The 14,069-nt window shown below is 38.0% G+C and overlaps 1 protein-coding gene across 3 annotated transcripts in view; it reads right to left on the bottom strand.

Annotated features, from left to right (window-relative positions):
* LOC306847035 (triple QxxK/R motif-containing protein-like) overlaps positions 1-13,405 on the bottom strand; it is a 28,482-nt gene extending 15,077 nt beyond the window's left edge. The window contains exons 1-2 of one of the 3 annotated variants that reach the window (XM_079380773.1): positions 13,342-13,405; positions 7,463-7,534 (exon numbers count right to left, since the gene is read on the bottom strand). In XM_079380773.1, coding sequence (XP_079236899.1) covers positions 7,463-7,523 — 61 coding nt within the window. In that variant the 5' untranslated portion in view covers positions 7,524-7,534; positions 13,342-13,405. Of the gene's footprint in view, positions 1-7,462; positions 7,535-13,000; positions 13,107-13,341 lie in introns of those variants that run through there. The other 2 variants (XM_079380771.1, XM_079380772.1) reach the window with 2 other exon arrangements.
* Between the last annotated feature and the right edge of the window lie 664 nt (positions 13,406-14,069).

Below are 14,069 nucleotides of genomic sequence, written 5' to 3'. Positions count from 1 at the left end.
GGGGAGCAGGTGTGTTAAATTTGGTGTTATCACTCTCACTCTCCCATACTGGTCACTGGACGTTCAACATGGCACCTCATGACAAAGAACGCTCTTAGGATCTGAAAAAAATAATTGTTGCTCTACATAAAGATGGCGTAGGCTATAAGAAGATTGCCAAGATCCTAAAACTGAGCTGCAGCACGGTGGCCAAGACCATACAGTGGTTGAACAGGACAGGTTCCACTCAGAACAAGCCTCGCCATGGTCGACCAAAGTAGTTGAGTGCACATGCTCAGCGTCATATCCAGAGGTTGTGTTTGGGAAATAGACGTATGAGTGCTGCCAGCATTGCTGCAGAGGTTGAAGGGGTGGGGGGTCAGCCTGTCAGTGCTCAGACCATACACCGCACACTACATCAAATTGGTCTGCATGGCTGTCGTCCCAGAAGGAAGCCTCTTCTAAAGATGATGCACAAGAAAGCCTGCCAACAGTTTGCTGAAGACAAGCAGACTAAGGACATGGATTACTGGAACCATGTCCTGTGGTCTGATGAGACCAAGATAAACTTATTTGGTTCAGATGGTGTCAAGCCTGTGTGGCGGCAACCAGGTGAGGAGTACAACGACAAGTGTGTCTTGCCTACAGTCAAGCATGGTGGTGGGAGTGTCATGGCCTGGGGCTGCATGAGTGCTGCCGGCACTGGGAAGCTACAGTTCATTGAGGGAACCATGAATGCCAACATGTACTGTGACATACTGAAGCAGAGACTGGGCCGCAGGGCAGTATTCCAACATGATAACGACCCCAAACACACCTCCAAGACGACCACTGCCTTGCTAAAGAAGCTGAGGGTAAAGGTGATGGACTGGCCAAGCATGTCTCCAGACCTAAACCCTATTGAGCATCTGTGGGGCATCCTCAAATGGAAGGTGGAGAAGCGCAAGGTCTCTAACATCCACCAGCTCCGTGATGTCGTCATGGAGGAGTGGAAGAGGACTCCAGTGGCAACCTGTGAAGCTCTGGTGAACTCCATGCCCAAGAGGGTTAAGGCAGTGCTGGAAAATAATGGTGGCCACACAAAATATTGACACTTTGGGCCCGATTTGGACATTTTCACTTAGGGGTGTACTCACTTTTGTGGCCAGCGGTTTAGACATTAATGGCTGTGTGTTGAGTTATTTTGAGGGGACAGCAAATTTACACTGTTATACAAGCTGTACCCTCACTACTTTACATTGTAGAAAAGTGTCATTTCTTCAGTGTTGTCAAAGGAAAAGATATAAGAAAATATTTACAAAAATGTGAGGGGTGTACTCACTTCTGTGAGATACTGTAATTATAATTATATTCTGAAAAAAAAAGGATAGACTATTTTAAGGTGTTCTTGTTACAGTGTAATTATACTTTTAAGTACTGAGTAATATTAATTAACTACATGTACTTACTGTATGGTTAGGGTTAAGATTAGGGTTTGGTTTAGGGTTACTAATTTCACACCTTATTTTTTAAAAATAGTAGGCAGTATACAGAGTGCATACTGCGCACAGAATGCAGTAAGCAGTGCTAGTGCTCTGTTAACACAGAGAGCGCACTAGTTCACCTCAGTGGCAGTTATCAGGCAAGCACTGCAACAAACCTGCCGGGCAAAGCCACCACCTGGAGCATATGTGTGCAAGGTGTGCGAGGAGCGTGGTGTCTCTAATTAGAAACAAACAGACGAAGGAAGAGAAGTGAAAAAGTGGGAAGGCAACAGCTTGGTGGGAAAAGGAGGGGGCCGTCCTCAGTGGCTGCAGCAGACCCAGGTCAGACTCGAGGTCTCCGTGAGAGCTGTTGACACACAGGGGCCGTTTCAAGTGCAACTCCTGCCTCATTAAGACTTATTTACATGGAGCAGGAGAAAGAGAGAGTGTCCTTATCCATCTTCAGCAGCAGATTGCCGGGCTGGATACTCTCAGATGCCTAAGCTAGACACTGACCCCTCCCCGGGGACATTCGCAGGTCTCTTCTGCCTTATGGTGCACCTTCTGTGTGTGACGCAGGCCTGCAAGAGGCCATTATCAGAGGTAAACATCCTGTTATTTTGTTCCAGTGCTGAATAATGGCTTGGTTCGGTACAGACTGGGTTGTTAAATAATGAACAGTGTGTTTGTTTGCATAGACTTGTGAAATAGTTCTCAGTGTGGTCTCCGTGGGAAGAGACTGCAGGGCATTAATGCCAATCATCTGTGCAAAATACTAAACTGAACTGACCATTTGCACCTTGAAAACATTACTGACCAGTCTTAGCAATTGTCGTTGTTGACCTAATCATCAGGCAAGCTTTCCTCAATAATTGTTCAATTTACCATTTAGCAGATGCTTTTATCCAAAGTGTCTTACAAATGAGGACAATAGAAGCAATCAAACCAACAAAAGTAATAATAATAATAATGTATTTTTAAATAAAGAATAATGTAATTTTCAACATAGGCTCACTGGAAATACATGCCTCTACCTACAGTTCTGCGACCTGTACCTGGAACACTGGAGGCAGTAAAACTTTGACAACTTTTATTCCTTTTCACACAAAGCATGATTTGCAGGTTTCGATTAACAAATGGTAATATTTAAATAAAAAAATAGAGTAAAATGTTGCAGGGGCATTCACAATAGTGACACCATGTAACCATGATGGTACACACAATATTTTTTTTCTTTTACAAACCTTTAAATTATTCGGAATATGCTCTGTGTCAGCCTTAATTTTCAAAAGAACAAGATTAAAACTGCATATTGTATGTTTTATTACTGCAATCTAATGTAGATGTTTTTATTATTGCATTTGTCAAGTCAAAAGAAGCTTTTATTATTGACTGAATTTATGCTTTATTTACTTTGAATTTTTTATTTATATTTGTTGATATAAATCTTTATTAGACTACAATGATAAATGTTTTGATCATAATAATAATAATAATTATTATTCTTGTATTGTGATCTGAATGGTGAGAATTGTATTTCCTCATTTTGAATACTGTATACTTGTTAATATACACATTTCAAACTTGAGAATAGTTTGACTTGTAAATAAATTATCCTAACAGTATAATAAATAGATTAATTTACCTGTGAATACTATATGGTAGTTGGGTATATTCTAGAGCAGTGGTTCTCAAACCTCTCCATGAAGTACCCCCAGCACTGCACATTTTGTATGTCTCCCTATATCTGATAAACCCACTTCAGGTCTTGCAATCTCCACTAATGAGCTGATGAGCTGAATCAGGTGTGATAGATGAGGGAGACATACAAAATGTGCAGAGCTGGGGGTACTCCAGGACAGGTTTGAGAACCACTGTTCTAGAGATTCAACAAATAGTGCCAAATATCTGTAGAACTGATATCTCAAAAAAGGTATATATTTTAAATAGTATATACAAATGTATACATAAAAAAAAATAAGAATCCAACTCAGTCAGCAAGTAGAGCAAAAATATATTATGTCAGTTTTCAAACACTCCTACAACATATTATGACTGTCTTTCTGTCTCTCTTCCTCTATTAGTGTCTACAGGAGTTTACGCTCGCACCTGCGGAGATTTTACATGGTGTGGAAAGCAAAACTCGTTTTGTTTCAAGCCAACTGGGACAGATTAGGTGTGTGTCTTATTTTTCTTGAAACTTCCTGTTGTGGTGTAAATACCCACAACAAACAGCCTCAGCCATCTGTTCCAAATTAATAGTTAATTGTAATCATATCAGAGTTTGAAATAAATTGTTTATATAGCGAGAATTTGTGGCCCTGCCAGTACGCAGAATAACACGCCATCGAGTTCAATGAGGCGTTTCTCTCTGCGTGAGCACTCGCTGATGATGACGACTCGATGGCCTTCTTGGCTTTGCTTTTTCACCGTGGTTGCGCTCAAATTGGCCAGCGATACAGAAGCGGGCTTTGAACGCACCTTCGCTCATTAATCACAATTCAACTGCATCGTCGCAGAGCAATATCTCCCCCTACTTTACCAAAAGCGGAGTAGAGCCTCTCTAATATAACATGCCATTGTTTCCTGTGTACTTGAGAGGTATGACCCCTCCGTACCCACTGTGCTGTCAGATGTTGACAGGGAAGTGACAAGAATCAACCCACAGGGCCAAAGGTGCTTTTCAAAACTGCTGCAACTGATTTCATTTCAAAAGCCATGACTCCTCATCCACAGACAGATTCCCTTCCCATCAGCCCGGCGCTTTTCTAACATGATCTGGCTAATTCATAAATTGCATTTCATTACAGTATTTGCAAAATATATGGAAGCAAATAAAAATTATACAGTTAATTAGGTAAAGCGATACATGAATTGAAAGGAGAAATAATACAATTATATTTATATGAAATAAATATAAAAATATAGCCCTAACAAGTTAATATAACCTAATAATAATAATAATAATATACAAATATTAAATGAAATGTTTAATGTTAATAAAAATGTTTTATCCATCCCTGATAATCCCAGGTTGCTATGGTCACGTAGGTTTGTTTACACATTAAACTCGTGGCCACGAGAAAAACATGCCGTTCCCTCAACATAAGAAGTCGTGGCCATGAGAAATGGATGTTGTTTCCTCAACATACCATCTCGAGGCCACGACATAAGGATGTCCTTACCTCGACAAAACGATCTCGTGGCCACGACAGAATATGAGTTAATATGTTGTGGCCACGACAAAACTAAGTGAACTGAAGATGGCCCCTCCCGGTCACCGTAGTACACAGAGGGAGAGAGTACCATGTAGTTTAATTTACTAACATTTACACTAAAAACACTGTGACATGACCAGGTCAGACCACGGTTTTGAAAACTGAGAAGATCTGTAACATGCAAGCTCCATTCAGCCCTCATATCAGAGATATTAAGAACTTATACAGATCAGCTGAGTGCACATTCACACAAAAATGATCACAAACAGAGAGAGTTAATAGGCAGGTGTGTTTGGTCATGTGAATAATTGCTGGACAAAGACATAGAGGATTGGTGTGAATGATCTTGACTCAAGGGGGATGACCACACAAACCCGAGGAACCCTTTTGGTGGTTGACAGCTCTCCGGAGTCCATTATACAGCTTAATAACAGTATTTAAAGTCAATGTGTCTACAGCAGCTCTACAAGGTACTTGACATCACAAAAGCTCTCTCCTCTTAAAAACAAAAGGGAGAAAGCAAGACCTGTCAGGATAAAAATTACCTTCCCGTTACAATCTCAAATTATGATGTGTATTCTCCCTTTGTGTTGCTTTATGCTATTTTGGGGCGCTTTTTTTGTTAAACAGCGATTCTCTGAAATAGGCTGATGTAGACTTCTTTTCAAAGCAAACCGAGGGAAAGAAAGGAAGGACCGGGGAGGAACTCAATTGTCCACAACCTGCTGTTACGACTTTGAATTGATGAGACGCAAAAGAAAGAAAACAAAATGGGATATTTCTGAGATTCGCAGGCTCCAGCAGGAGTTCTGCTTGTTATGTTGCCAGCACAGTCATGCAGCACAGGCACAATAAGACAAGGTGACAGAGCAACGCAAGCTTAATAGTCCTACTAAAAGGTGCAATATGAACTCACATAAAATCATGTGTATGAGACAGGTTCTTTCTGCGGGGAGATGATATTGGCGTGCACTGTGTTGCAAATTACATCAGGGATGTGCCAATGGGAAAAAAAGACATTGCTTTAGTGCCATTATAGAACTATGTCTCCATATCTCATCCCTCCAATGTACAATGGAGAGTACAAGTGGACTAACAGCACTTTTTGTTTTTTCAGTGAATTTTTTAAGGGGTGAACTCCAGTCACTTCAAAAGGAATCCACAAAATTAGGAATTTCGCATGATTGTGAAAGATTTCGCCACACAGATTTTGCTGCGGGTTTCAGTTGCTCACAAAACCAACAAAAAGATGCTTGGCTGAAAGTGACGTCTGAATGAACAGTGCTTCATAAATCACTAGTGACAATACATAATGGATCCTTTTTTGACTATAAAATTCCACCAAAATTTTGCTAATGTGATTACACTTTAACTGTAAATAGAACCAAAAACAATAAAACTTTTCTATAGACCCTGTCTGTTACTAAACATTGTGATATTTTTTTCTGTGGGCGGAGCTTAGGTGGAGGCAGTAAAACTGTTTGGCACTATAAGCACAAAACATTTCCTGATCTTTAATGTGACTGTGTTCAATGACAATAGCTTGATTTTAATATAATATATTCTAATGTAATTTTTTTAATAATGCTGCAGATATACGGTATGTTCTATCTATTAAGAATTCCTGAAATTATTAAAAAAAAAGAAAATAAAATCGGGGTGGGTAAGATTTTTTTTAAGATGTCTCTTATTCCAAGGCTGGATTTATTTAATCACAATACAATAAAAAACAGTAATATTTTGAAATATTTTACAGTTTAGAATAACTGTTTTCTTTCTTAATATATTTTAAAAGGTATTTTTTCCTGTGATATCAAAGCTGAATATTCAACATCATTACTCCAGTCTTCAATGTCACATAATGCTTCAGAAAGCCAATTTGCTGCTTGAGAAACTATTATCAATTTCGATGAAAAAAATAAAAGTTGCGCTACTAAATAATTTTGTGGAAACTGTGATACATTTCTTTAAGGATGCCATTTTTTTCTTTGATGAACAGAAAGCATTTATATCAAATACATATTGTCTTTACTGTCACATTTTAATCAATTTAACATGTCCTTGATAAATAAAAGTTAATTAATTTTAAAAAATCTACTGATTCCATACTTTTTCACAGTACTGTATTTAACAACATTACTGTAAATCAGAATAAACTACCATTTGTTTCAACACTATCGATGTTGCTCTTTCAGTGAATGTGTAACATGCACAACCAACCAAACTCACACCTTAAACTTTGGTCTTTTACCAAATGAACTGGATTTGCTATTGGAGAAATGTCATTTAAACAGCTTTGCTTGATGTTTACAGTGCTGTTTCTCCTCATATAGCCCCTAGCATCTATACTGACATTGTCTAAGTTATAAAACAAACCCCACTTTCCTTCCGCTATCACAGCTGGAATGCTAACCGGTACTACTATGATTGATAGGCCGTACAGTGCCTTGGTTAAGAAAGAGGAGGCAAAACGAATGATTGTTTCCTCTAAAGCTGTGTGCTAAGTTATACAATAGAAAGCACAAGTCAGAGAAAAATGGAGACTATAGAAGCTAAACATGAAGACTGTACAATATATGCGGTTGTTTATTTCGGTTTTTTTCTTAGTCATGCTGGTCTGTTCCCAGCTGAGCATTCTGATCATCAAGTCTGTTCATGCGTAAAATTTATAAGCCATATAAATCACAGTGGTTGAAATGAAGGAGAAAAAGCAACATTTCAGACTCCAGATGAATATTTGATGAAGGTTACTAAAATCCATATAAAAAAATAAAGCCTACTGGAAAGCACAGAGGTTCTCACCGATCTGTTTACGGTACTGATCGACCGGCAACTTGACAGAACTTGCATCCTTTTTCCCCATCCTTCATTCACCTGAGAGAGAAACAGAATGAAAAATACACCAAATATGAGGAAAGAGCAAGTAAAAACAGTGAACAGTGAGAGCTCTGTCTGTTTGCTTACAAGAATCAAATGAAAAATACTACTGCAGTCCTCAAGTAAAGATATGCTATGGGTATGGCTCAAAATACTAAATGCACATGGTTGGGAATACTACCAAAGCTTACTTAATGGATAAACACTGCTCATCTACAAACCACCAAGAAAAGTGGTTCTCAAATGGTTTTGCTTCAAGACCCAGAGTTTACATTGAATGGCAATGTGACTCAGTGCAACACTATAAAATATTCACAAATCCTATAACACAACAGGATGACTTTGAGAACGACTGACAATTTTATAACTTTTTTTCTCATGGATTTGAGGATGAGAAAATGCCACTAAACCTCTGACATTTAGCAGTTCATTCCCTCTAGTTCCCTTTTTTATTTCAGGTTGTGACCGACCAGTTGTGAACCATACCCTTGCACTACACTTTCAGGACATCACATGCTAAATTGCTGCAAAATTCATGGGTGATTGTGTAAGACGGAATGCATCTTGAAGCTAGAAAGAGGAATTTGATGTAAGGCACATCCCCAGAAGTGGCAAGGGACTTCAAGAAATTCAATCATGCGAAGGTTGATTCCGAGGCATAGTCTATTTGAAAGTCTTCCCATGCCCTTACACTAGTGAATTTGTTAAATTGCACTATGCTGAATACCTCCGGCCAAAAATATGTATTCTGAATTAATCAAACGAGGGTAGAAAATAATTTTCAGAATACCAAATTGTGTTACATAGAGTTAATGATTCATATAAATTATTAAAACTTTGGGTCAGTGACATAGAAGCCTGTCTATGATAAAGAAAAGCAAAAATATTTTAAAAATCTTGTTTGGAGCACATGTGCAAAGGTCTAAGAAAGGTCCTAATTGGTTCTTTATATTCATGTTGGTTTCGCATGCTTTTTTGAAAAACGTTTCTACCATATTCAAGAAAAGATTCTTTTTTTTTCAAGATATACATACTTTTTGTTTTTACAAATATTATTAATTATTAATTTATAACTATCATTCTGTTTTTAGGGAGTTGCACCACTGATTTTTTTAGGATATTAATTAGGATATTAATTGACTTGGAAGCAGTTATAAGGGAATGCAAGGGTCCTTTATATGATTTCCTGTTTTAAGTTTGGTTTTCTGGACAGATAGCATGACCCTAAGTTAGTAGCCAAAGTTCTGCAAATATTATTAAACATTGAGGCAGTTTTGTTTATATATATATATATATATATATATATATACATACATACATACTCACCGGCCACTTTATTAGGTACACCTGTTCAATTGCTTGGTAACATAAATTGCTAATCAGCCAATCACTCAATGCATTTAGTCATCTAGATGTGGTGAAGACGACTTGCTGAAGTTCAAACCGAGCATCAGAATGGGGAGGAAATAGGATTTAAGTGACTTTGAACGTGGAATGGTTGTTGGTGCCAGACGGGCTGGTCTGAGTATTTCAAAAACTGCTGATCTACTGGGATTTTCACGCACAACCATTTCTAGGGTTTATAGCGAATGGTCTGAAAAAGAGAAAATATCCAGTGAGCGGCAGTTGTGTGGACGAAAATGCCTTCTTGATGTCAGAGGAGAATGGGCAGACTGGTTAGAGATGATAGAAAGGCAACAGTAACTCAAATAACCACTCGTTACAACCAAGGTATACAGAATACCATCTCTGAACTCACAACACGTCGAACCCTGAAGCAGATGGGCTACAGCAGCAGAAGACCACACCAGGTGCTGCTCCTGTCAGTTAAGAACAGGAAACGGAAGCTACAATTCGCACAGGCTCACCAAAATTGGACAATAGAAGATTAGAAAAACGTTGCCTGGTCTGATAAGTCTCAATTTCTGCTGCGACATTCAGATGGTAGGGTCAGAATTTGGAGTAAATAACATGAAAGCATGGATCCATCCTGCCTTGTCTCAACGGTCCAGGCTGGTGGTGGTGTAATGGTGCGGGGGATACTTTCTTGACACACTTTGGGTCCCTTAGTATCGACTGAGCATCGTTTAAACGCCACAGCCTCCCTGAGTATTGTTACTGACCATGTCCATCCCTTTATGACTACAGTGTACTCATCTTCTGATGGCTACTTCCAGCAGGATAATGCACCATGTCACAAAGCTCAAATCATCTGACTAGGGGTGTGCGATATATATCGTCTGCGGTAATATCGTAATTGATGTTTTAACGATGCACAATTTAACAATATCGAGTATTTTGCAAAAACCAAACAAAACACCTAAGGAGTGCATGCTTCCATTAGCCTACGTGGTGATGAAGCCGGTTAAACCGTGCATGTGTGCATTTAGAGTGTGTTATTTCACTGCGAGACTATTAAAATGCATTAAGAATGATCGCAAAATTCAAGATATGGGGGCAGAAAATGTATATATTTACATTTCATGCAGTTTTTTCTTCAGAAATAAGCATGATTACAAATGTTGTATTGATTTTATACAACAGTTCTATAAACTATAAATTAATATTAAGAGAGTTACGTTTTAGACACCATGTTGCCTGTTTTTGCTCCATTTCACCGACAAAAAAATAATTCCAAACAGCTACAGCATTGTTTTGTGTCTCTGAGCAACATGAAGGTGTTTCGTTCCTGAATGAATCAACCGTTAAATGATTCGGTTCAGTCGCAATGACTCACTTATTAACAGACTTTCTGCCACCTACTGGTGGTTTTAATTTCACATTTAAAATCAATTTTCATTTTTAAAATAATTTTAAATATCAGTATTCAGTGTTTTATGTTTAAAATGTCAAAAAATTATGCATTTCTAACTAGTTAAAGCACTCCATGTCCCTCTGAGCTGCATTAAATAGTGTGTAAATACATCTAAATGCCACTTCAGATGCAACTTCTGCGAGGATTAATTTTGATGATACTGGTTTCATTTGTTTGGTAACAGCCTAAATGTGTATTATCTTCATTGACTGGTTAAATGTAACAATTTGACTCAATAGATGTACACTTATTAAAAGGTAAAAATCAATTTAAACTTAAATGAAAATATTAATTAATCACTGATGTGAACTGACCACACAGAATATGAAGAATATCAAAAACTGCAGCTGTCCACAGTAGTCAGATATCAGCACAATAACACACTATGCAAAATATCGTCTAATTATCGTTATTGAAAAAATCCCAAAAAATATCGAGATATCATTTTTTTTCCAATATCGCACACCCCTATCTCAGACTGGTTTCTTGAACATGACAATGAGTTCACTTTATTCAAATGGCCTCCACAGTCACCAGATCTCAATCCAATACAGCATACAGGATGTGGTTGAACGGGAGATTGCTGCGTGATGCTATCATGTCAATATGGACCAAAATCTCTGAGGAATGTTTCCAACACCTTGTTGAATCTATGCCATGAAGAATTAAGGCAGTTCTGAAGGCAAAAGGGGGTCCAACCCGGTACTAGCAAGGTGTACCTAATAAAGTGGCCAGTGAGTGTGTGTGTGTGTATAGGCATGCAAAACGTAAAAATCGTATGCCACTGTACATAAAAAAATCCTTCAGAAATTCAAAAAATGCTCAATAGAATACAAAAAATGGTCAAATTACCACATAGTATTTTGAATGCATCTGTTCATTCAATGCAGTATTAAAGTGGGGTTTAACACTGCAAAGATTGTCCATTTAGATTAAAGAAGCATACACTCCATCTCATTTTACACTACTCTGACTTTCCCGATAGAGATCTCAGATTGATTTCCATAGCAACTGAAGTGAAAACACCAGAGGAGAAAAAAAGCACCTTATCGCGTGATATATATTATAATGTATGGTTTGGACGGCAAGGAATTTTGACATTGGTAATGGGTTAAGTGTGTTAAAGCATTAGCCATACTTACATAAGCTGTTTTTATTGTGAGGTGGTCAGGGAGCCCTTTATCAAGATTCTGCGCTCCTCACAATACTATTTGAAATCAATACTGCTCCTTCTGTTAAAGACTTAGAAAAAAGGGTGCGTGAGCCAAAGGGCAAGTCTAGGTTTCATCTGATGATGCTTAAACCTTTCTGACCTATTCTCTCCCAGAGAAATCGAGCTGTAGACCTTCGACCTGATCCATTTTGGCTCATAAGCCAGAGATCTCCTGAGGAAAGGTGTACAGGCTCTGTGCTAAGAGCCTAGACTGATTAGCATGGAAAACAGTGAAGAGCTGGAGGAAGTGCAGAGGTGCATGAAAACAGAGAATTACGAGGCTGTTTTCATCCTCTCTTGAGGCACGACTGTGTGAGCTGAAACCTCGCCTTTGGCTGCCTATGTAAGATGAGTTCAAGGGTCATCTCAGCATACTACTTTTGATGTCTTTAATCTTTACTTGAAGTTGATGTAATTACAAGGGCTCCACACGCAACAACAAAGTGGGAGAAAGAGGAATGGATTACTTTTCCAAAGATACCAGAGGAAGAGGGCCATTACTTTGTTTACACAACATGGTTTGAGTCAAGCCCAGGGGCATGACCTACAATGACCAAACACTTCCTTTGTAATGAGTGTGACCACTAAAGGAAGTTGGCAAGGCCTGTTAAGTGGCAAACATGGCCATATTTGAAAAACTTGTCTTATTTCTGCCCATATACCCTTCGGCTTTGTAAACAGTGATGATTCAACCAGTGGTCAAGAGATCGTAGGGTCACAGAGTGGGTACCAATCTGAACAACTCCAACTTCAATGCAAAATTCCCCACCGCACTACACATGAAATGCTTAACCTGGCCACTCAACAGAGACAAAACACTAAATAGTGACATGAAGGATATCTTCACAGAATATAAAAAAGACATAAACCTTACATAATCTAATACGTATAAAAATCTTCAAAGATAACAGTGTCCAAAATTGCAGACCATATACATAGGGTGAGCTGTGGTCGATCCACAAATAGAGGGAGATTGCCAAGGGCTATGTGTACTAGTGCTTTGAAGACTCAAATTGAGACCAGGATCCTTTTTCAGAAGCTAAACTACAAAGGTTTCGGTTTGAAAGAGATTTAAGATCAAAATAAGCACCGCAGGCATTTCTTTAAAAAATGAATTAAATAAAGACAGCATTATGCATTTTAGTAATCAAGTGCTCATTACAAAATGTTACCATGAGTGCAGCCAGGAGTTAAATTATGACCTGAACTAGATATATTTGATATAAAATAAAATTATTTAACAGAATCTGGAATTGGGATGTGCATTAGTTTCATTGATGCAAGGCATGCACAAGGCATATTGGCACACATGCAATAAAATCAATCAGTTTAAACACAAAACATTCACTTATCAAATGAATAACAATGTCGATTCTTTAAAATAAAAACGAATAAAATATAATTTATAAGACAGAGCAATAAACATATAGCTGACCTACGATTCATTTAAATGCCACGTAATGGAATTGCACTGTTTACAGTTTCTATCCTGACAACGTATCATCCAGTTCCTGCAGTCTGACCTGAAGTTAAAACAGTCTGCGGGATTATCCAATCACAGCACAGAAACCGAGAGGCTCGCCCAATCACAGACTGTGCGGGGGGCGGGCGCTAAATCAAACAGAATGCTTGGATTCTTTAGGAAACAGTAAAGCGCTACAAATGGCAAAAAAATGATTCTTATTAGTTTTCCTGGCGAGTAACAAATATCTAAATGCAAGGCAAAATTCATAGCTGTGTAAAACGAGAGCGTTATTTGTGAGGACACAGACTTACTACTTAAAAGAGGGGAAGAATCTCTCCGTAGTTCCGGGTTCAGTTTTGTGGATTTCAAATGGATGCGTGATTCAGCCAATCACGAGTTACTCCCTTCAAATAAACTCCGATTGCGTCATTAGGTGGGCGGGCCCACAAACCAAACCTTCAAAACCAAGATGTCAAATGCATTGAAGACTGAACACATACACACATAAAATAAAATAAAATATCTTACATATAATATCTGTTCATATAATATATCTGTACACAATGTATTTAAAATCTAAAGCTAAGTAGCCTATATTGTAAATGTAAGTTTTATTTTAAAATGCTTTATAATTTGTATAGGCTTTTGTGAGATAAAAATGCATAATAAATCAAACTGCAAACCCATGTTTCATGCACCATATCCTCTCCATGTTTGTAAATGTAATATGGCCTTCAGTTCTTCCTGTTTTATAAGGCTGTTGAGCTGTTTGATTACATGGGGTTCACACAAATTGCTTTTCCTTATTTAAATTACCACAGTTAAATTATTAGAAAGCATGAGGCTTTTTTTTATTATTCCAGTCATGTTTGGTTTATCAGTCATAAAACATCATCAGAACATGGTCATTTCAGTTGGCCTGTGTGATATCCGCATTTTTAATAGTATATTTCAGACAAATATGAATACTTAAGAACAAATAATCTACTAAATCCCTCAAGCAGTATACAAAGTCATAAACTGTGTGCATAAAAACTTG

The sequence above is a fragment of the Barbus barbus genome, assembly GCF_936440315.1.
Source record: "Barbus barbus genome assembly, chromosome: 27".
NCBI classification, from domain to species: Eukaryota; Metazoa; Chordata; class Actinopteri; order Cypriniformes; family Cyprinidae; genus Barbus; species Barbus barbus.
This window is presented reverse-complemented; position numbering and strand designations above follow the sequence as displayed.